The sequence below is a fragment of the Hemitrygon akajei genome, chromosome 19, assembly GCF_048418815.1.
Source record: "Hemitrygon akajei chromosome 19, sHemAka1.3, whole genome shotgun sequence".
NCBI lineage: Eukaryota > Metazoa > Chordata > Chondrichthyes > Myliobatiformes > Dasyatidae > Hemitrygon > Hemitrygon akajei.
In genome coordinates this window covers 66,188,458-66,213,523 of record NC_133142.1, presented here as the reverse complement: position 1 = coordinate 66,213,523, position 25,066 = coordinate 66,188,458, and the positions used below count along the sequence as shown (strand labels likewise).

At 41.4% G+C, this 25,066-nt stretch overlaps 1 protein-coding gene across 1 annotated transcript in view; it reads left to right on the top strand.

The window, feature by feature from the left end:
* The first annotated feature begins 281 nt into the window (after positions 1 to 281).
* The window catches only part of iars1 (isoleucyl-tRNA synthetase 1), a 163,697-nt gene continuing 138,912 nt past the window's right edge, over positions 282 to 25,066 (top strand). The window contains exons 1-5 of the mRNA XM_073072668.1: positions 282 to 340; positions 16,594 to 16,721; positions 23,433 to 23,589; positions 23,935 to 24,054; positions 24,513 to 24,595. Of these exons, the coding sequence (XP_072928769.1) occupies positions 16,603 to 16,721; positions 23,433 to 23,589; positions 23,935 to 24,054; positions 24,513 to 24,595 (479 nt within the window). The 5' untranslated portion in view covers positions 282 to 340; positions 16,594 to 16,602. The remainder of the gene's footprint in view (positions 341 to 16,593; positions 16,722 to 23,432; positions 23,590 to 23,934; positions 24,055 to 24,512; positions 24,596 to 25,066) is intronic.

Here is a 25,066-nt window from a genome sequence, read left to right as displayed (position 1 = left end):
AAATGTATTTACACACCCACAATATTTAAAAAAATGTCTAAAGCAGTAGTTGAATTGCTAAAGCACAGCAAATTACCACCAGATGCGGATAAAAGAATTTAGGAATACTTGGGCGTCGGCGGGACAAAGCGCACCCAAGAATCTATTTCTCTGTTGAATGATTGATTCTCCGTAGCAAAGGCTATTCAACAATTAACCAATTGGAGATGAATATTCTTCAACGTCTCCGTTCCTTAGTTACGGGAAATAGCCAATGAAAACAGGGGTTATTGTTGAGCCTCCTCGGATTGGTCAGATGATGGAGTGCCGGCTCTGTGCAGTTGTGGAATCTGGAAAGTCGGTGAGTGAGTGGGGCCACGCTGATGAAATGATGGGTATTGGGGTTATATTTGTTTCAGTCACTTGGTTATTGGATATTTTTCTCCCTCTGACGCAGTGAGCACTTTCCAGTGCGTTGCTGCACTTAACCTGATCGAGAAAGGCGTGCTGGAGCCGATTGACGGGATCAAGCATGACATCCCGGCAGCTCCACGCAGCCAGGCCTTCTTCTTCCCTTTCCCCTCTGTATGAAGAGACGCTTAATAGCCACATTTCTGCATGACTGTAGTGTTCCCGCGGCATTATTGATCAAGGGGCATTCCCCAAACCTTCTTTTGTTCACGGTCTGCGTATATCTGCCATTATGCTATCTGGAGAGGCTTGGTTGTCCTGCAGGTTGCCCACAAAGAATTTTTGTTAAAGGACGTGGATCATTCTATCTTAATCTTCAATTTTTTGTGATACATTTACAGCGCACTTCAGGTATATGATTGCATGTTCTAGTTTTTAAAATTTCTCTTAAAGTGTTGCAGACCCTGCTGTCATTAGCCGGATATTGCATCAGCCTGTAATGGTGATGCTACGTGATTGCCTGAAGGGCTACCGTAAATAGAAAATTATAAATTCCTTGTAAATTGCATCATAAACAGAAATACACCATCAAATAGAATTTATATCCTTTATTTTATTCTACTTTTTTATGTTCATGATTTAGTCCTGCGTATGAGTAAAGTTGAATTGGTTCGTTTTGGATACCAGTTGGATTGCATATAACCTGTGATGTTCCACAAGTGATTGTTTTAATTTTAGAAATGTCGAATGATTTCTGAACGGACATGTTATATGGTTATAGTAACAGCATTTTGCTTCTGTTTTCACAAACCACTATAGCGAAGCTTATGTTTTTGTGTGCTGTTCAGGATTATGTCCTTTTTTTTGTGTCACCATATTTTTCAATCCTTAATTTTTTTTTCTTTTTTGAGACATTGTAAGTGTTACTTACTTCGATGTAACTCTTGTTATTTTGGATAATAATAATAAAAAGATTTGAAAAGAAAGGATTATGTTCCTGATTTAGGTGTTTTATATAAACATATTTCGTTAAATAAATTAACATACTTGTAAAGAAAAAACAACTAGTGTGCTGTGTGCATACATCTACTGATGCTTCTGGACACATCATCAGTGATGTTCCTGGAATCATCGGGTGTTTCGGGTCTTTCAACATCATACTTGCTTCTCCAGGTGACCCAGCCGGGGCTGATCAGAACCCAGATTGTGTCCAGATGGCTAGCTACACATGACTCCATGGCTCCCCTCTCTTGAGCCACAGCCATCTTGAGGCCCTCTCTGCCGCATCGGTGGTACTGCGGATGGCTCTCCTCTTCCTCTCTCCCTCGATGCCCAAATTGCTGTAGGCTCTGGCTAAGGAACGGGCTGCAAATCCCCTACAACCAACTTCCACTGCGAGACACCTCGCTCTCCATCCAGCCTGCTGGCAGTTGCTGACCAGTCCTGCATACTTCCTTTCAAAGGCCTCTTCCAAGTGATCTTCCCATGGGACTGTCAGCTCCAGCATCACCATCTGCTTCATAGACTCAGACACAAGGACAATGTCTGGTCGCAGGGTGGTGGCTGCGATATGGTCGGGGAACCTCAGCTGTCTTTCGAGGTCCACCAACAGCTGCCAGTCTCTTGCAGAGGTCAGGATACCTGCCGATGTTCTTTTGGCGGGTATTGGCTGCTCCCCAGCTCTTACAAAGGCAATGGTCTGCTTGGAGGGTCGGGACTGCTTCGCCCACTCCACTCCTACGCTGATGGCTTCTGCGATGGTCTTCAGGACCTGATCATGCCTCCATCGGTACCGTCCCTCACCAAGTGCCCTTGTGCAGCTACTGAGGATGTGCTCCAGGGTTCTTCACTTGGAACACATTGGGCACACAGATGACTCTGCCCCATGAGTGCAGGTTTGATGAGCTTGGAAGCACATCATACACTGCCAGGATGAGAAATTGGATGTGGTGTGGCTTGGCTTTCCAAAGCTCAGCCCAGGTCACTTTCCTCTCCACTGCATTCTCCCATCTTGTCCAAGCTCCCTGTTGTTTCATTCCCACCGCCTTGCAGGTTCTCCTCTCCTCCACTGCTGCTCTCACCTCCTCCTGAACTAGATAGCACCTTTCCTTCCCTCCGATGGTGTCCATTTGTGGAGTTGGAAAGGATCCTAGCCCAGCTCGGCCTCGTGTGACCACTCCCACCAGCCTCCTGTGATCTAATTTGGGAGAATCTTGTGAGATCTTAATGAAGTCGTTTTGTCGATATCAAGAGTTGTGTCCAGCAATTTATTCACATCAATTTAGCATTTCTTTCAATTAACAAATGTTTATTGCTTGTGATTCAGACCATGCTTAACTATGGCAGTTGTGTTTAGCCACCCAAGTGAGAATATTGGCAATTTATTTAGCTTTAGAGAGGAGAGCTTTATAAATATGAGATGCGATCTCACTGGCTCTTCACTAAACTCTGAAGTAACTAGACAGCAAAGATGCATACGTTGGGTTGCTGTTTATCGATTACAGCTGAACATTCAATACCATCATCCCCTCTAAACTAATCAATAAGCTTCAAGACCTTGGCCTTCACACCTCCTTGTGCAATTGGATCCCTGATTTCTTCACTTGCAGACCCCAATGTTCAGATTGGCAACAACATCTCCTACACGGTCTCCATCAGCACAGGTGTACCACAAGGCTGTGTGCTTAGCCTCCTGCTCTGCTTGCTTTACACTTATGACTGTGTGGCTAAGCACAGCTTCAATGCTATATTCAAGTTTGCTGATGACATCACTTCTGTCGGTGGTGATGAATCAGGATGTGGGAAGGGAGATTGAAAATCTGGCTCTGTGGTATATAATAGCACCAACCTCTTAATGTCAACAAGACCAAGGAACTGATCATTGACTTTAGGAGGAGAAAACTAGAGTCTGCATTGGAGTGGTGGAGTGGGTCAGAAACTTGAACTTCCTCAGTGTTATTATTTTGGAGGATCTGTCCTGGGCCTAGTATGTAAGTGCAATTACAAAGAGAGCACAGCAGTGTCACTACTTGGGTGTTTGCAAAGATTTGGCGTGATGTCTAAAACTTAAGGTCAAGACAGTGCTAGCATATAATGCTCCCTTGGTCGACATCTCCCAGATAGCAAAAAAAAAGCTTTTTAACTTTTATGTCTATTTTTCACCTTAAATGTGTTTCTGGGACCATTAGAGTCCACGATTTATAGCTTGGAGATTATTTGGATGATCCAGCACTTTGCTGTCTTCAAGAAGATTCCAGGAAGTGAAAGTGTACTCACATGTTTGACTCCATTTCGCTATTTAGAGTGTCCATTAATCATCGATTAAAGCATTGAGGAAGACTGAGAGATTGAGGTGAATGTAGGAAGCAGGAGTTTGTGCCAACCGCTGCCAGAGAAGGATTCTGTGAAAGGCTTTTCACTGTGTGGCTCACTGTGGCAGTTGAGTTGGCCTCTGTGCCTCTCTTTCTATGAACGTTGGTGATACTGTAGGCTGGTATCGTGGTTCTCTGTTTACGGATTGGACTATTGCGTTTATGGATTGTGGACTTTTCTCAGACATGTTTTTTATAATTTTTTTTAATCGCCCGTTCCTTTTCTGTTTTGCTATGTGAGGGGTGGATGTTTGGGGGTTGATGTTATGTTTTTTGTGTGGGAGAAGGGTTGTTTTTTGGGGGTTGTTGTTCCTGTTCTGTTTTGTAAGGTGGGAGGGAGGTTTTGAGGGGTTGATGATCGGGATTTCATCCTTTTTTTGTACAGGGAAGGTGAGTTTGATATTTCTCTTTGAATGACTTTCATGTTCTTTGTTTCGTGGCCATCTGGAGAAATACAAATTTCAGAGCTGTATATGGATAGATGCTTTGATAATAAATGAACCTTTGAACTTTGACAAACTTCTGCAGATGAGTGATGGAGAGTATATTGACTGGCTGCATCACAGCCTGGCATGGAAACACCAATATCCTTGAATGAAAAATCCTCCAAAAAGTAGTGGATACAGTGCAGTCAATTAAGGGTAAGGCTTTCCCCTCTATTGAGCACATCTACATGAAACATTGTCACAGGAAAGCTACAGCCATCATCAGGGACTCCCACCACCCTGGACATGCTCTCTTCTTGATTCTGCCATTAGGAAAATAGTACAGGAGCCTCAGGACTCACACTACCAGGTTCAGGAATAGTTATTACCCATCAACCATCAGGCTCTTGAACCAGAAGGGATAAATTCACTCAACTTCATTTCCTCGTTGAAGTGTTCCCACAACCTATGTATTACTTTCAAGGACTCTTCATCTCATGTTCTTGATATTTATTGCTTATTTATTTATTATTATTGTCTTTTTCTATTTGCACAGATGGTGTCCTTTGCACACTTTTAATGCCCAAGTTGGTGTGGTCCTTCCTCAGTGATTCTTTTATGGATTTATTGACTATGGCTGCAAGAAAATGAATCTCAGGGTTTTCATATAGTAACATATATACGTTAATAATAAGTTTACTTTGAACATTGGTGTATGAGTGGAAGGTCCTGGATACAGAGCATATAGGAACACAGAAGAATGTTATTGGTTCATATTATGATAGAACATATTGAATCTTAGTGTAATGGTTGTAGGCATAGGAATACTCCAAAGTGTATCATATGGTGTATCCCTTAAGGATCACCCAAAACAGCTTTCTTGGACAGTATTTTTAGTTTGTTGCTGCTAATTTGGGTTGTTCAGTGAAGTAGAATTGAAAGCTTTTAAAATGAAAAGAAAATGAACATTTAAAATAAAGGAAGTTGCTCAGCAATGATATTGCAGCGTTGGTATGGAATTATATTTGGCTTACACTAGCTAAGAATCTGAAAATACATTTCTTCAGTGATATAAATAATAAATTGCACCTGAAACTTTTGCCTAGCTCAGACCCACCAAATTAAAATGCAGCTATTTTGACTTTTTGCCTGTTTTAGTGCTTCATGCACAAGTTCCACAACAGTTCCTCTGTGGAGAGAGATACCTGGGGGCAGAACAAAAGGAGCAACATTGTTGAGGAACACTGTTGTTTGTAATCCCTTGCCGCTGAGTTGTGTGTGTACCATAACCTTTGCGCTGCATCTTATTTTTATGCACTTCAGACTGCTCCAATATAATGTTTCCATAAATCTGCTTTTCCATTAGCAATGTGTTCTGTCACTCAGTGCTTCGAATTTCTAGGGAGTGGTTTGTCTTGTGGGCTTCACTTCAGTCCTTTACTGCATTTGCTCTTCTCTCTGTTCCCTGGAAAATACAGTTCATTTCATACATTCAAATCAACTTTCATGATGTCTGATCAGTATCCTAAACCTTCTCCAGGTTTCTTAATACCCCTCCTCTGGTTACACTTTGACATTTCTCTCTGTGGTTTAGCTTCAGATTCAAGCTTCCAAAGGAGTTTGAATTTATTGGTTAGGATTTTTTTGCCTGGATTATAAATACTGTTTTCAGTCAGATGTAGATTGGAATTTATAGAAATTGACATTGCTTCTAAATGTCACTGAAGGGAAGCATGATGTCACGGAGGGATGGATGATGAAGATGAGGAAATAGGTGATCTTTGAGTCGAGACATCTGGCTGCAAATGACTATCATATCTTTGGTGGTATACTGTTTGAGCCTCCTTCGTTTCCTCAAAACCCACCTCTTTAGCTATTCTTTTGTTAACAATAATAATTCTAAAATCAATGCTCAATTTCCTTTCTGTGATGCATCTTTGGGTGTTGTTGCCTTCTATAAGAATGTCAGCATTCCTGTTGGTCTACATTCAGTACCCATACATAACAAAGAAAAACAAAATTAATCTTTGAGTCGTACCCAATCAGAATCGGGTTTATTATCACCGGCATGTGAGTGGAATTTGTTATCTGTAGCAGCAGTTCAATGCAATACATAATCTAGAAGGAAGAAAAAAAATTATAAAATAAAAAAACAAGTAAATCAATTAGAGAATACGAATATTAAATAGATTAAGAAAACAAATACTGTAGATTAAAAACAGTGAGGTAGAATCCAAGGGTTCAGTGTCCATTTAGGAATCAGATGGGAGAGGGGAAGAAGCTGTTTCTGAATCACTGAGTGTGTCTTCAGGCTTTTGTACCTCCTACCTGATGGTAACAGTGAGAAAAGGGCATGCCCTGGGTGCTGGGGGTCCTTAATAATGGAAGCTGCCTTCCTGAGACATCCCTCCCTGAAAATGTCCTGCATACTTTGTAGGCTAGTGCCCAAAATAGAGCTGACTAGATTTATAACCCGCTGCAGTTTCTTTTGGTCCTGTGCAGTAGCCCCCCCCCATAACCAGAGAGTGATGAAGCCTGTCAGAATGCTCTCCATGATACAACTGTAGAAGTTTTTGAGTGTATTTGTTGACATACCAATTCTCTTCAAACTCCTAATGAAGTATAGTCGCTGTCTTGCCTTCTTTATGACTACATTAATATGTTGGGACCAGGCTAGATCCTCAGAGATCTTGACACCCAGGAACTTGAAGCTGCTCACTCTCTCCACTTTTGATCCCTGTATGAGGATCGGTATGTGTTCTTTCATCTTACCCTTCCAGAAGTCCACAATCAGCTCTTTTGTCATACTGATTTGAGTGCCAAGTTGTTTCTGCGGCATCACTCCACCAGCTGGCATATCTCACTCCTGTACACCCTCTCGTCACCTCCTGAGATTCTACAATGGTTGTATCATCAGCAAATTTATAGATGGTATTTGAGCTATGCCTAGCCACAACTGTGGGTTCTTATTAATGTTCCTTGAAACGTTACAGTAAAGATGATGATGCATGTTGGTTTTCAGATGTCACTGATGGTAAGTTTTATATTAGACAGCTCAAAATGAGATACTCGATTTTTCCTCTCCCCCTCTCCCCCTCATAAATCTCCTAGACGATTTGCTATCCTCTGAAGATATTTCTTCTCTGGCACCACTACTCCCAACACATACTGGACAGTGGAATTAATTTGATGCACTGTGTTGGTATTTGCATTTCTCACATTATGTAACATGATACTCTTCCTCTTCCATTAAACTTGCATGTTTCTTTTCTACTTGAATTCTACCTCTCATTTTTTGTGCCACTGTTTCCATTTTCTGCACTTCTCCCATCTCAAGCCCATTTGTCCATTTCTTCTTTCCCTGTTGCTATTCCTTTTTTTTCTCTATTAGATGGTTCTTTGCCACATGATTTTATCTTTACAGTATTGTTGGTTTGTTGTTACGGAGCTCAGATTGGCAGAAAATAGGTCCCTGTTGTGGACACAAGATAGAAGAGCAAAGTAGTTATTCAAATGGTGAGTACTTGAAAGGTGTTAGCATTGAGAAGGATTGATTTTAACTTGTGCTTGAATCACTAAAAGATAATGTGCAGGTACAGCAAGCAATTAGGAAGGCAAACTGTATGTTGACTTATATTGCAGGAAGATTGAATACAATAATGTCTATAATGCCTTCTTGTAGTTACTCTTTTGTAGCTACTTTGATTGGAAATTCCAAACATGACCTCTACCACCATGAAATCCAGTGTATTCTGTTTAATTGGGTGACAGGTTAATCAAGGCAGCCACTTATTTGGGACAATTCTTAGAACAAAAATAACGAGAAAATAGCAGGGATTTTCTTCATTTATTTGGGACGCTATGATGCTTATTTGGGACAGGAGACTGTTACTGAACAGTTCCTAACTAGCATTAAACATGTGCACTTGTGTGGCTGTTAGACAATACCCTGTGCTTAGAGCAAACTATTTTTAAATAACGTCATTTGTGTGTGTTTATGTCAAAAAGCAGCAATTTTTGTCACTGATGGTTAGCAGAAATAATCAGTGAAACAATTCAGTGTTTTGCTCACTGCATTTTAAAGCATTCTGACTTCGAGATCTGGAAACAGCCAGGCGAGAGAATGAAACAATTTGACTGCTTCAGTTTAGGATCTGCAAAGAATTTGAAGATATCAACAATCATTTTGAATGTTACAATGAGAATGAAGAGTTGGAGGATGCAATTGTTGAAAGCATTGTTTGAAAACAGTCCATTATTTACATTATTTACGAAGGAAGACAGTGTGCTGCCGCAGTCTTCCTTCGTTGATAATAATTAGGAACAAATACAGTTTTATAGTACTGTAGTAGTATTGATAATGTTCTAATGTGTTCTGTATTTCACTTAAGTATATAATGTCTTAGTTTTAAGGTAGCATTTTTTTTAAAACCTTTTTATTTATTTCCATGGAACTTTGATACCAAAATGTCCAGGTTCCAATACATCCTAGTTAACTAGAATCCACTGTAGTAATGGTTCAGGTGTATCGGAACATCATCACTTGCATGTTTCCATTTTAAGGCACACAAGTGTACTGACTTGTAAAGGTCTATCAACTTTGTTAGATCTACATAGAAACATAGAAAACCTACAGCACAATACAGGCCTTTCGGCCCACAAAGTTGTGCTGAACATTCACAAGAGTTGTGCCTCTCAGGATCTTCTCCATTAACTTACCAGCCACTGAGGTAAGACTCGCTGGTCTGTAATTTCCTGGGCTATCTCTACTCCCTTTCTTGAATAAAGGAACAACATCGGCAATCCTCCGGAACCTCTCCCATCTTTGTTGATGATGCAAAGATCATCGCCAGAGGCTCAGCAATCACCTCCCTCGCCCCCCACAGTAGCCTGGGGTAAATCTCATCTGTTCCCGGTGTCTTATCCAACTGGATGCTTTCCAAAAGCTCCAGCACATCCTCTTTCTTAATAACTACATGCTCAAGCTTTTCAGTCTGCTGCAAGTTATCACTACACTCACCAAGATCCTTTTCCATAGTGAATACTGAATTAAAGTATTCATTAAGTACCTCTGCTGTTTCCTCCGGTTCCATACACACTTTCCCACTGTCACACTTGATAAAGTCCTATTCTTTCACTTCTTATCCTCTAGCTCTTCACATACTTGTAGAATGCCTTAGGATTTTCCTTAATCCTGCCCACCAAGGCCTTCTCATGGCCCCTTCTGGCTCTCTTAATTTCCTTTTTGAGTTCCTTCCTATTAGCATTATAATCTTCTAGAGCTCTCATTACCTAGCTCTCTGAACCTTCTTGACTAGATTTATTACAGCCTTTGTACACCACGGTTCCTGTACTCTACCATAACTTCCCTGTCTCATTGGAACGTACCTATGCAGAACTCCACACAAATATCCCCTGAACATTTGCCACATTTCTTCCATACTTTTCCCTGAGAACATCTGTTTCTAATTTAAGCCTTCAGTTTCCTGCCTGATAGCCTCATAATTCCCCTTACTCCAATTAAACGCTTTTCTAACTTGTCTGTTCATATCTCTTTCCGATGCTATTGCAAAGGAGACAGAATTACGATCACTATCTCCAAAATGCTCTCCCACTGAGAGATCTGACACCTGACCAGGTTCATTTCCCAATACCAAATCTAGAACAGCCTCTCCTCTTGTAGGCTTATCTACACACTGTGTCAAGAAACTTTCCTGAACACACCTAACAATCTCCACCCCATCTAAACTCATTGCTCTAGGGAGATGCCAATCAATATTTGGGGAATTAAAATTTCTCATCACAACAACTCTTATTATTACACCTTTCCAGGATCTGTTTCCCTATCTGCTCCTTGATATCCCTGTTACTATTGGGCGGCCTATAAAAAACACCCAGTAAAGTTATTAACCCTTTCCTGTTCCTAACTTCCACCCACAGAGACTGTCGACAATCCCTCCATCTAAATTCTTGAACCTGTTCATTAGTGATATAGTGGGGATAGCTTTGGTACTTGAAGAAGGAAGATTGCTACCATTTTCTTAAAGGCACTTAGAAAAGGGCAATAAATGCTCAGTTCGCCATTAGTGGTCAGATTGTGAAAAGTGAATGAATTAAATAACTTAAGTAGGAGCCCATTGAGATCACATCTACAATTTTGTCTGCAGATCAGGTTGCTATACCCAAGGAAGGATATATTTACAAAAGGTAGAATGTAATAGAATCTCTGGATCAGAATGATTCCAGATGTATAGGAGCTGGTTTAATCAGTGAAATGAGAATAAGCAGTTTGAATCCATAATCTCTATTTTAGCAAATGATGTATTTTTACAAGAGCATGGGAAATTCATACAGGATTTAACAGGGAAGGTTTACCAAGGAGCATTATAAAATCTTAAAAAAGGATTGTGATCTCTAAATAAACCATTAGGAACTAAATTAAAAATATTTTCACCTGCAAGTTGTGGATCTTTGGAATTCTCTATCTGATTCCATTTTAACTACATCTTTCTTATAACAGGATGACCAATACTGTACACAGTACTCCAAGTGCATCCTCACCAATGACTTGTATAACTGCAAAGTAATGTACCAGTTCCTTTACTTAATGCTTTGACTAATTGTCAGCATATAGTACTCCTTTTCACCCACCTTGTCTACCTGTGACGCCACTTGAGCTGGGCACTTGTCCAGGCTTCCCCCGCTATTTGGTAGAACATTCCTATGAAACAGTTCGTAAGCTGGAATGTCGTAAAGTGAAGAAGCAATTACCATTTATTTATATGGAAAAAACTTTGTGAGCATTTGCAGACCCAAAAAATAACCTACCAAATCATGCCAAATAACACATAAAACCTAAAATAACAGTAACATACAGTAAAAGCAGGAATGATCTGATAAATACACAGCCTATATAATGTAGGAATACTTTTCTACAATTATTGCAACACTGTCCACCGCAGCGAAAATCTCACACAAGCACTGTTGGCAGCACTGGTGGCAGAAACACACGGCGCAAGCGTTCTCAGCAGAAACACACGGCGCAAGCGTTACCAGCAGAAACACACGGCGCAAGCGTTACCAGCAGTAACACACGGCGCAAGCGTTCTCAGCAGAAACACACGGCGCAAGCGCTCTCAGCAGAAACACACGGCGCAAGCGTTACCAGCAGTAACACACGGCGCAAGCGCTCTCAGCAGTAACACACGGCGCAAGCGTTCTCAGCAGAAACACACGGCGCAAGCGTTACCAGCAGAAACACACGGCGCAAGCGTTACCAGCAGAAACACACGGCGCAAGCGTTACCAGCAGAAACACACGGCGCAAGCGTTCTCAGCAGAAACACACGGCGCAAGCGTTACCAGCAGAAACACACGGCGCAAGCGTTCTCAGCAGTAACACACGGCGCAAGCGTTCTCAGCAGAAACACACGGCGCAAGCGTTACCAGCAGAAACACACGGCGCAAGCGTTCTCAGCAGTAACACACGGCGCAAGCGTTCTCAGCAGAAACACACGGCGCAAGCGTTCTCAGCAGAAACACACGGCGCAAGCGTTCTCAGCAGTAACACACGGCGCAAGCGTTCTCAGCAGAAACACACGGCGCAAGCGTTCTCAGCAGAAACACACGGCGCAAGCGCTCTCAGCAGAAACACACGGCGCAAGCGTTACCAGCAGAAACACACGGCGCAAGCGTTACCAGCAGTAACACACGGCGCAAGCGCTCTCAGCAGAAACACACGGCGCAAGCGTTCTCAGCAGTAACACACGGCACAAGCGTTCTCAGCAGAAACACACGGCGCAAGCGTTCTCAGCAGAAACACACGGCGCAAGCGCTCTCAGCAGAAACACACGGCGCAAGCGCTCTCAGCAGAAACACACGGCGCAAGCGTTACCAGCAGAAACACACGGCGCAAGCGTTACCAGCAGAAACACACGGCGCAAGCGTTCTCAGCAGAAACACACGGCGCAAGCGCTCTCAGCAGAAACACACGGCGCAAGCGTTACCAGCAGAAACACACGGCGCAAGCGTTCTCAGCAGAAACACACGGCGCAAGCGTTCTCAGCAGAAACACACGGCGCAAGCGCTCTCAGCAGAAACACACGGCGCAAGCGTTCTCAGCAGAAACACACGCGCAAGCGCTCTCAGCAGTAACACACGGCGCAAGCGCTCTCAGCAGAAACACACGGCGCAAGCGTTACCAGCAGTAACACACGGCGCAAGCGCTCTCAGCAGAAACACACGGCGCAAGCGTTCTCAGCAGAAACACACGCGCAAGCGCTCTCAGCAGAAACACACGGCGCAAGCGTTCTCAGCAGAAACACACGCGCAAGCGCTCTCAGCAGTAACACACGGCGCAAGCGCTCTCAGCAGAAACACACGGCGCAAGCGTTACCAGCAGTAACACACGGCGCAAGCGTTCTCAGCAGAAACACACGGCGCAAGCGTTCTCAGCAGAAACACACGCGCAAGCGCTCTCAGCAGAAACACACGGCGCAAGCGTTCTCAGCAGAAACACACGCGCAAGCGCTCTCAGCAGTAACACACGGCGCAAGCGCTCTCAGCAGAAACACACGGCGCAAGCGTTACCAGCAGTAACACACGGCGCAAGCGCTCTCAGCAGTAACACACGGCGCAAGCGTTACCAGCAGAAACACACGGCGCAAGCGTTACCAGCAGAAACACACGGCGCAAGCGTTCTCAGCAGAAACACACGGCGCAAGCGTTACCAGCAGAAACACACGGCGCAAGCGTTACCAGCAGAAACACACGGCGCAAGCGTTCTCAGCAGAAACACACGGCGCAAGCGTTACCAGCAGTAACACACGGCGCAAGCGCTCTCAGCAGTAACACACGGCGCAAGCGTTACCAGCAGAAACACACGGCGCAAGCGTTACCAGCAGAAACACACGGCGCAAGCGTTACCAGCAGAAACACACGGCGCAAGCGTTCTCAGCAGAAACACACGGCGCAAGCGTTACCAGCAGAAACACACGGCGCAAGCGTTACCAGCAGAAACACACGGCGCAAGCGTTACCAGCAGTAACACACGGCGCAAGCGCTCTCAGCAGAAACACACGGCGCAAGCGCTCTCAGCAGAAACACACGGCGCAAGCGTTACCAGCAGTAACACACGGCGCAAGCGCTCTCAGCAGAAACACACGCGCAAGCGCTCTCAGCAGAAACACACGGCGCAAGCGTTACCAGCAGAAACACACGGCGCAAGCGCTCTCAGCAGAAACACACGGCGCAAGCGTTACCAGCAGAAACACACGGCGCAAGCGTTACCAGCAGAAACACACGGCGCAAGCGTTACCAGCAGTAACACACGGCGCAAGCGCTCTCAGCAGTAACACACGGCGCAAGCGCTCTCAGCAGAAACACACGGCGCAAGCGTTACCAGCAGTAACACACGGCGCAAGCGTTACCAGCAGTAACACACGGCGCAAGCGCTCTCAGCAGAAACACACGGCGCAAGCGTTACCAGCAGTAACACTCTTTCCAGTAACCTTTAAGCTATGAAGCTACCAAATAACACAAAAATACACAGCCTATATAAAGTAGAACTAATGTACACCCAGTGTAGTTTAACTTACCGGAATCAGGAAGACAATGAGCACACTGATGATGGTGCGTTAGGCTGAGTTGTCGGAGGTTGGAGTGGTGGGAGGTAGAGGAGACTGGGGTGTCATCTCATCGTCGTCTGTTTCCATCAGGGCAGACAGGTCACCTTCTTCTATGTTTGCCTGCCTCGATGTCAAAGGTCGAGTTTCGTCGTCTGCTGTGGCTGTCTTGAAAAACGACAGTATGCTTGACTGCTTAGCCGCGCGCATTTTTCTATCATACAGTTCTGCAAACATCCTGCAAATATGCCTTGAACCTATGGACCCTTTGAAATTAAAGTCATACTTTTCCGCAATCATTGCAGCGTTGTCAATCGCAGCGAAAATCTCACGCAATTGCTTCCCGTTCAGTTCCTGGACGTCTTCACTTTTGAGCCATTTGCTACTGCGTTTGGTTTTAATTGTTATCCTTTCCTCTTCATCAGCTCTTCATCTCTCAGTTCTTGGTCATGGGATGCCAAAACCTCTTCAACATCATCTTTGTCAACTTCCACAAACCCTTAGCCAAACTCACTATGTCCTTACTTCGTTCACCACGATCGAAATGCTTAATGTCTAGTTTTACGCTAAGTGTAACACCCTTATGCACACTTTTAGGCTTTTCCGATACCTTAGAACTCATCTTGCTAATGGATGCACAAATAAATCGACATAAAGCACACAGGCACGTGTTTAAGCAATGCTGGCTAGAATACAGTTCCGGGGGAGGAACTTGGCTGCTTGGCGCACGCTGTCTTTTATCATAATAGTGGAAACACATTCTGTTAGCGAAAACAGGTAACTAATGTAGGTCTTTCGTAACAGCGAGTTGACGTAAAGCGAACGTTCGAAAAATGGGAGACACCTGTACTGCTATGTCTCACTCTTCCATTGCACTTCCTAGTGTCCTACCATAGTATTAGTTTTATGCTGGTTTGACATCCCAAAATGCATTACTTATTACTTATTTGTATTGAAATCTATTTGCCACTCCTCAGCACTTCTGTAATTGATTAAGATCCTTTGTAACCTACAATAATTCTTCTTCACTGTCAACATCACCTAATTTCATGCTATTTGCAAGTTTACTGATCAAGTCTTGTGTATTTGCATCCAAATCATTTATGTAAATCAGGGGTCACCAACCTGTTTTGGACCGCGGACCGGTTTAATATTGACAGTATTCTTGCGGACTGGCCGATGGGGGGTGGGGGGGTATTAATCACGACCAGAATATAGGTGATAAAAGTCAACTATAAGTCACTTATAAGTGGCTAATAAACCCTTTTAGAAAGGGAATTGAGTGTATCTAATGAATTTAATATTAAACACACTGCATATTTTCCTCACATGAATACAGTTAATAGTCAATTATAACTCACGTAAGTCAATAGCATTATTACATTTTAAGTATCGTTTGGATATTAAACACAGCACATGTTTTCCTCATATGAACATATAAAGTCATTGCAACACACCAATATCGCTGAATCAGTGGGAGCCCTGGCCTTGTTTCCCTGTAACAAGACTGACACATTGTGGGCTGATGGGAGTACAGCGATACTCGAAGGGGTTCCTTATGTCCAGTCTATTCTGCAATTTAGTTTACGTGGCTCTCGGCACTTGCTTCTGTCCTGCTTGCTCACGTTTTTTTTTGCTCAAAAAACTCAACGGGTTTGTCTTTAAGTGCAGGGTGCTTGGACTCAAGGTGCCAAAGCAGTTTTGAGGGCTTCATTGCCTCATTAGACAGCATCCGGGCCCGAACTCCAGCCTCCCGCCCGCCAGACGCTTTGGTCAGGTGCGGCTGGTCATGAGTGGGGTGAGAGGACAAGGTAAGGGCCAGAGGTCCCCGTGCCAGGGCCACGGTGGTCGCAGTCCAGAGAGAGCAACCAACCGAGCGAAGAGTGTGACAGGCCGCGCGCCTGCCCCCCCTTGTAGGTAGGTAGGATCTATCGGCCAACAAAAGTTTGGCTTGAGAGATGACTTTCAGTAGATCACAGCAAGGTAACTGCTCTGCTACTTGCAAAACCCTGAGCCCGAATTAAGTAATCTGCGAATATTTTAGCACCAGGTTCCCCACGAACATTCGGTTTGCTAAACAGGTTTAGAGACTACGCCCATCTGTCAGGCTGTAGTCCTCTGGCTTGTCTTTGCTACACTTCTTAAACAAAAAATATTGACAAGTTCTGTCACTTTCATTAAAAATGTAAATCAGTTTCTAATATTCTTCAATGTTTGATTTTCTGAACATTCTGGAATTTTGAAATTTTATGATATGAATGAGAAGAATAAATTTATTTGTCACGAACATTGAAACACACAGTGAAATGAGTCATTTGCATCAAATGAAATCAACGAGGATTGTGTTGGGGGCAGCCTGCAAGTGTCGCAAAACAATTGTGCTTTTTACTTCCGGATTTGTTGTCTGAACATTTTTCAGTGTGCTGAATGGTCAGCACCCAACCCCAACTGGTAAAGATACCCACTGGTTTCAGCAAATATGAAATCCAGGTACAGACATTACTAGATTTTTGGTCAGTAGGAAGTGTCACAGTTGCGTCACTGAGATGTCATATCCAAGTTAATGTTTTCCCTCTAGCCCCGTAAAACATTTTCAAGTGTTTGTCTGGCCACGGTCTTTAAGCTGCTTCAATCCTTCAGTCACTTGCCAAAATGGGCTCCAAATTTTTAGTCATCTATTGCAGGTCAAGTCACATGATCTGTTTTTGATCTATTAATTTGCTGAATCTGTAATTAATTACCTTAATGGCTCTATTCAGAAGATTGATTCTTTCTTTCAAATTAGATATAAAGAATGATTCAACCTGTGCCTGAAACCATCAACTTCCCTGCCGAGGAAGAGCAGATTCTAAAGATCTGGAAGGAGTTGGATTGTTTTCAGCAATGTCTGAAGCAAGCTAAAAACAAGCCAAGGTAACATTTCACATGGGTTTGTTTAATAATTAAGAGTGATCCATATATTAAAATAGATTTTCTGCAGTGTTTCTTAGTTGCACAAACTAAATACATGCATTACAGCAGTTTGAGCAATGGAATTTACCCTTACAAATTCACAAATCACTACCAAAGTACCTAAGATATATAATAAAAAATTGCTCTTGTCGATTCAATGATCAAAAACAAATAAATACAAATTTTATGTTATATTTTTCTTGATGCATGCACATATGTGGTTTTGTGTTGTGGAAAATCATAATAGTGATTGCTTTCTAGGAATGCACCCCTTTCACCTCTACTCCCATGCTGCCAGGGTCTCCTGTATGAAAAAGTACAGGTTGACCTTCTATAATCAGCACCATTGGGACCTGAGGAGTGCCGGATTAGTGAAAATGCCGAATTACAGAAGGATCACATTAAGCAATAGCTAACCGCCTCATCATACCTTTAAAATATGTAAATCAGTACAAGTTAGATAATAATGAAACAGAAATATTAAATGAGTAGCAAGTGAAATTTTAATAAAGTAATATACTGTACGGACACAGATAAAATAAAGGGTACAGGTAAATGTACAGGAATTGTACAGAACAGCTGAGCACTTACGCTTCTAAAGTGAGATGTTTAATATACCTTCAGGCAAAGTTACATGTCTGCAAATGTGGGGTCGTCAGGATCATCAACATCTTCATCTTGAAAATGAGTGAAGCATCAGGAACTGGTGCTGAATCTGGCACAACAGCTTCTTCAAAAACTGTTGATGTTGGTGGCAGCACATCTGGGTGAGCAGAAACAGAAGTCGGAGAAAGGAGGTCTATACGCCACATTTCATGCGACTGCCAGGCGGCCGGGGATTCGGCGCTAGGCTCTTCCCTTTTCACTTGCAGTTACTGAGGGAATCCTTGTTAGTTTCTTTAGCTCCGCTTAGTAACATGCTTAAATTCAGCGAGTCACCACGTCTGATCTGAGGTCGTAGGCAGAAGAGAATGGAGTGCCGGCTGGTCAACACCGGAGGGCAGTGCGCGACTGCCAGTAGGCGGGCGAGAAGATGGACCAACTCAGTGCATGCCCCCTGCCGCTGGAGGATGAGACGGGTGGGTGCTAGGTGGCTGCGCCTCACACAAATGATATTAATAAATGCAGGAAAACAAGCAGGAATCGCCTGTCTGTGCTTATAAGAGCACGCTAACACATGAACAGATCTAGCGCAACCAAAACAATGTGCAGCAGATTGGTACGGTGGCCCGGGAAATTTTGAAATCAGTGCCGAATTATCGAAGGAACCGGATTATAGGTTTTGTAGTCGGATTAGTGAAGGTCGACCTGTATTTTATTGTCCAAATGTGCTGAGGGAATATATTGTAAAGTGGTGCTAGAAAGTTTGTGAACCCTAAGCTTCTGCATAAATATGACCTAAAATATGATCAGATCTCCACACGTCCTGTAACTAAAGACAACCCAATGAAATAAGTGACACAAAAATTTTTATACTTTTTCATTTATTAAGAAAAGTGATCCAATAGCATATGTATTTGTTGAAAAAAGTATGTGAACTTTAGCTTACAGCAACTAGTAAGACCCCTTTGTACAGCAATAACTTCAACCAAATGTTTCCAGTTGATTAGTCCTGCACATTGATTTGGAGGAATTTTAGACCATTCCTCCTTACAAAACTGCTTCAACTCTGGGATGTTGGTGGACTTCCTTGCATGAACTGCTTGCTTCAGGTCCTTCCACAACATTTCTATAGGATTAAAGTCAAGACTTTGACTTGGCCATTCCAAAACACAAATTTTCTTTCTTGATTTACTCTTGTCTTTTGGATCATTGTCTTGTTGCATCATCCAACTTCTGTTAAGTTTCAGGTGATGAACTGCTACCTTGACATTCTCCTGTAAAATGTCTTGATACAATTTTGAATTTATTGCTCCCTCAACAATTGCAAGCAGTTCAGGCCCAGAGGTAGCAAAGCAGTCCCACACCATGATACTCCTTTCACCATGTTGCACAGTTGGGATGAGGTGTTGATGTGCATTGCCCTTTTTCCTCCAAACACGGGAATGTGCATTTCTGCCAAAAGTTCAACTTCTATCTAATCTGTCTCCTTGTCCCAGAAGTGCTGTAGAACATCCAGTTGGTCTTTTGCTAACTTGAGACATGCAGCAATGTTTTGGTTTTTGAGAGCAGTGGTTTCCTCCGTGGTGTCCTTCCATGAACACCATTCTTGTTCAGTGTTTTTCTTATGGTGGACACGTGAACAGAGACTTCAGCAAGTTCTTGAGATTTCTGTAGTTTTTTTACAGTACACTTGGGTTCTTTTTCACCTCCTTCAGCATTGCATGTTGTGCTCTTGGTGTGATCTTTGCAAGATGCCCACTCCTAGGGAGAGTAGCAACAGTACTGAGTTTTCTCCATTTGAGGACTATTTCTCTTACTATGGACTGATGAACACTGAGGTCTTTAGAAATAGTTTTGTAGTCTAGTTTCATGTATCACCACATTTCTTCTAAGGTCCTCTGAAAGTTGTTTTGATCGAGGCACCTAAACAGATCTTTCTTGAGAAGAGCAGGCCCTGTCAGCAACCTAACTTTGTGTGTCTTTTTTTTTATATAAGGCAAGGTACCACTACAATCCACACCTCCAATCACATCTCATTTAATGGAACACCTGTTCTTGTAGAAGGCATTACCCTAGAGGTTCACATACATTTTCCAACAAAACACATGCAACACTAATTGGGTTCTCTTTATCTAATTTTAGGACTTGTGTGAAGATCTGATTACAGTTTAGGTCATATTTATGCAGAAATAGTGAAAATTTTACAGGGGTTCACAAACTTTCTAGCACCACTGTATAACACTTTTTGTACAACAAATTACAACATCTGATAAAACATATTCTACTATACCTTGGCTCAAAATGTCAGCCGTTTACTCTTTTCCATAAATGCTGAGTTCCTCCACCATTTTATGTGTGTTGCTTGGATAGCCAGCATCTGCAGATTTCCTGTTGTGTTTGATTGTTCCACCATGTCATTTCTTTTCAACTTGCTTAAGTGTATTTTTTGCAATAATTAAGCTGTCATGATTCCAGGTGATGAGAATTTCTTATGAACAGAGTTCTAAATATGGTAGATTTGGTTAATTGATCCATCTGTGAATTGGGGCTGCTGCTTTTTTGGGACAGCTCTTCAAGAAAAAGATCTAATCGAGAAAATAGCAGGGATTCCCTTTGTTTATTTGGGACACCATGCTGCTTGCTTAGGACAGGAGACTTGCTGAACAGTTTCTAACTAGGGTTGGTCACATGAACTTGTGTAGCTGTTAGAAACTACACTGTTCTGAGAGCAAAGTTTTAAAATAGAATTAATTGTGCATGTTTGTGTTCAAAAAGCAATAAGTTTTGGCACTGAAAGTTGACAAGAAATAAGCAGTAAGACAATTTAGAATTGTTTTGCCCACTTTGGTTTCAAGCATTCAGCAGATGTCAGAAATGCTCAGCAGTGAAAATAAAACTCTTTCACTACTTCAAGTTAGGAACATGAAGAATTTGAAGATATCAACAGTCATCTTGAATGTTAAAATGAAGATGATTTGGAGGAAGCAATCATCAAAAACATTGTGTGAAGGCAGTCCATTATTTACACTAGGTGTTTATGCTAATTTTGTTCATTTACAGTCAAATCAAAAGAACACGGAGCATGTTGGTTGTTCGTTGTAACCGAAATTGACAGTGAAACTTGTGCGGGAGAGTTTTTAAAGTGGAAAAGTTGCTGCACTGGGACAGTTCCATTCTCTTGACCTCAGAAGACTAGTCCAGTCATACAAGTAGTCGTCACTAACTAGGGTCTTCCTTGGTTGCAGTGAATAACCATGATTACTTCTGTGTCTTATCATGCTCCACGAAACATTGCAGAACTGCCTTCTTGGCCATTGGGTCTCACTGCTGATTTTATCTGCCCAGTCTGCCAGAGTTGACTTCACTAGGCATGTCCTATTTCACTGGGATATGAGGCAACTCACCTGGTTTAGCCCACCCTTTGAAGCAGTGTACCGGGGTGTGTTCGCTTTTGCATGGAAACAGCTAGCTGGAGCCATAGATGAGAGATGAGTGTCGGTAGGAACCGAAGCTAAATGAGTTGCCTCAGAATAGACTAGAAAAGCCCCTTTATCAGAGGTGCTACCTTTCCCTGGACATCCCACACATGATAATGTACATTGGATGAAGTTCTCCATCAATAATTAGGAAATATTACACAGTTTTATAGTATTGGTAGTGCTCTAATTTGTTCTGTATTTCATTTAAGTATATAATTTGTTACTCAGTTAAATGGTAATTTGACATTTTATTACTCTTATTTGACTATTTTTGTTAAACTTTAGATAATTGGGGCAGCTGCTTAATTGGGCCAAAATGGTCTTGATGTGTCCCAATTAACTGGAATCCTCTGCACTTTGCTGTTACACCACTATCTATCTTTGTCACTGAAATTTATACCATACTTTTATCACCACTATCAAAGTTTTGAATGCCTAACTTCCTATCGTTTTGTTCTCTATTCACTTTAAATTCCATTCTTTTAATTGTCATCTTTATTTTCCCTGACGCATACCTACTTGTAAGTCAGTTGAATCCTACATCGTGACTTTGTCCCCAGTTGTACTGAAAACCCTTATTTTCAAATCAGTTCATGATTCTGCACCACCCATCTTCATTCTCCATTCCATCAGCTCCTGCTTGTTTTCTATATGTGCATATCTACCCCACTTCCTACTTATCTACCCCACTTCCTACTTATCTACATGATTGTTGCCAGTTTTCAGCCTTGTTGGAATTGTATTTTCGCACTACTTTCTTTAAAATAGTTTTCTCTTTTTGAAATGTTTTTGTAAAATGTATTTTGTTCTCTTTAAACAAACTTCTTATGACATAATGTTGACATCCTTTGTCCTTTTAATTTATTGCTTTTGTTATTCTCTTTCCTTTTCTTAAAGGCAGAGCACATGCCAAATTATTTTTATATAGAGTGCCTATAAAAAGTATTCACACCCCCTCTGGAAGTTTTCATATTTTATTGTTTTACAACATTGAATCACGGTGGATTTAATTTGGCTTTTTTGAAAGTGATCAACAGAAAAAGATTCTTCCATGTCAGAGTGAAAACACATCTCTACAAAGTGATTTAAATTAATTACAAATATAAAACACAAACTAATTGTTGTTCCCCCTTTAATATGACAGCAGATCATCACTGGTGCAGCTAATTGGTTTTAGAAGTCACATAATTATTTAAATTGAGATCACCTGTGTACAGTCAAGGTGTTGCAATTGATCGTAGTAAGAATACACCTAGATCTGGAAGGTCCAACTGCTGGTGAGTCAGTATCCTGACAAAAACAACACCATGAAGACAAAAGAACACTTCGAGCAACTCCATAAAAAAGTATTGAAAAGCACAAATCAGTGGTTACAAGAACATTTCCAAGTCATTGAATATCCCTTGGAGTACAGTTACATCAATCGAAAGAATATGGCACAGCTGCAAATCTGCCTAGAGCAGGCTGTCCTCAAAAGCTGAGTGACCGTGCAAGAAGGGGACTAGTGAGGGAGACCATCAAGAAAGCTATGACAATTCTGGAGGAGTTACAAGTTTCAGTGGCTGAGATGAGAGAGACTGTGCATACAACAACTGTTGCCTGATTCACCAGTTGCAGCTTATAGGAGAGTGGCAAAGACAAAGCCACTGAAAAAAACTCACATGAGATCTCAGCTAGAGTTTGCCGGGAGGCATGTGGGAGACTGAAGTCAGTTCAAAGAAGGTTCTATGGTCTGATGAAACCAAAATTGAGCTGTTTGGTATGAGCCAAGCACCATACATCATCAAAAACTCTCCGTCCTTACTGTGAAGCATAGTGATTGCTGCATCATGCTGTGAGGATGCTTCACCGTAGCAGGCCCTGGTCGGCTTATGAAGTTAGAGGGTAAAATGAATACAGCAAAGTATAGGGAAATCCTGGGGAAAAACCTGATACAAGCTGCTAGAGAACTGCGACTTGGTGGAAGATCTGTTTTCCAGAAGACAATGACCCCAAGCGTAAACTCAAATCTACACAGGAATGGCTTAAAAACAACAAGTTAATGTCCTGGAGTAGCCAAGTCAGCTCAGACCTCAGTCCAATTGAGAATTTTTGGCTGGACTTGGAAAGGGCTGTTCACTCATGATCCCCGTGCAATCTGACAGAAACTGAGCAGTTTTGTAAAGAAGAATGAGGAAAAATTGCAGTGTCCAGATGTACAAAGCCTTGAGACCTATCCACACAGTCTCAAGGCTGTAATTGCTGCCAAAGATGCATTGACTAAATACTGACTTGAAGCAGGTAAATACTTGTGCAATCAATTATTTTATATTTTATAATTGTAATTCATTTGGATTACTTTGTAGAGATGTTTTTACTTTGACACATGAGTCTTTTTCTGCTGATCAGTCAAAAAAACAGATTAAATCCAGCGTGACTCATTGTTGTAAAACAATAAAATGTGAAAACTTCCAAGGGGAGTGAATACTTTTTATTGGCACTGTAAATATCTCAATGTATTTGTATTTAATATAGATTTTCTGTTGGTTGATTATGTATCTGTCTTATGGATTTATCTTTATCAATTGTCAATTAATATTGGGCTTGACAGGTACACTTTCTATGATGGACCACCTTTTGCCACTGGCCTTCCACACTATGGCCATATTCTTGCTGGGACAATAAAGGATGTAGTGACCAGATTTGCTCATCAAAGTGGATTCAGTGTGGAAAGAAGATTTGGATGGGATTGCCATGGTTTGCCTGTGGTAGGTTACTGGAATGGATGATGTTTCACCAGATGGAAATTGTACTGTGGATTAAGAGCTTCAGTGTATGAATATATTTGCATTTATTCGGTTTTAACTGATTCTTTCTCCTCTCATCATCTTGACAATTGTTGAAACAAAACACTTAAAAGAGAATGTGATTACAATTGTTATTCATACCTGAAAGGGATTGCTTAGCTTTCTCCTCATTTTTAAAATAGTCATTGCTTTATAAAAATCTTATTGTGCTTTGGATGGTTTAAGGAAGGACTTGGAATGTATGTAAAATTTAAATTTGAAATTTGACACCATAGTACAACAGTCTTTAATTATTCTCTTGTATAGGAATATGAAATTGATAAGACGCTGGGTATTAAAGGACCTGAAGATGTAGCAAAAATGGGAATAGCTGAATACAACAGACATTGTCGAAGTATAGTGATGAGATATTCAGGTGAATGGGAAGTAAGTACTGTTCATGATACTGCACAGCAGCTACAGAATTTCTCAAAGTTTCTGGACTTGTCTTCAGAATTAATACTGGAGGTTTTAGGCTATGAAGTAGTCTTTTTTAGGCTGATCAGTATGCTAATTATTGGATATAACATAACTGTGTTTGCTTTGGGAAGTCTAATAATTTTAAAAGTACTCATTTCAAAAATGGGATTCATTTTTGGCTCATTTGCAATGCATTGATTTATCTGGTTTTTAAATTAATTAACAGAACTTTTAAAGACATGATTAAATGCATTTACAAAATTTAATATAATAGAAGTTTTAACTTTGAGATATTAATTTATTTCATTTTCAGTATTACACTACAGCAAAATACTGATGTTTGTTACTTTGCTTTTACTTTTTAAAAACTATTATTGTAAAACCGAACTTTATTTGTAAGGGGTGTAAATGTTCTTCATCATCAGACTGTTATCACGAGGTTGGGACGCTGGATTGATTTTAGGAATGACTATAAGACCCTGTATCCATCTTTTATGGAATCTGTCTGGTAAGTGATAAAACTAAAGATAATTGTATAGAATTAGTTTATGTTGGTACATTGAATAGTCCAATCTTAGTTTGAATTCAGTATTGTATATTATAGTCTTAAACACAGAAGCTCTATATCTTTACATGATACTGACAAGTTTATTTGCTTTACAAAAACTGCTTGTTATTAAGTTTTTATACTTGGTAATCTATTACTATTCACCATTTAAAATTGAGAAGAAAGTGAAAGTATCTGCCTCTGACATCCGTAAGATAGAAATGCAGCATTCTTGAGTTTTATGAATTTTTGGAAATTTCCTCCCCATAGAGAAAGTGAGACTGAATATGTCGAATACTGAAATAATTGGATTTTTGCATCAAATAGGGTGTTAAATGCATGGGAAACTGGCAGGAAGATGTTTGTGAATTCGATCACAGTTTGGCCAGATTAAGATGTATGTATAAGAGGACATTTATATAACATTGCAGT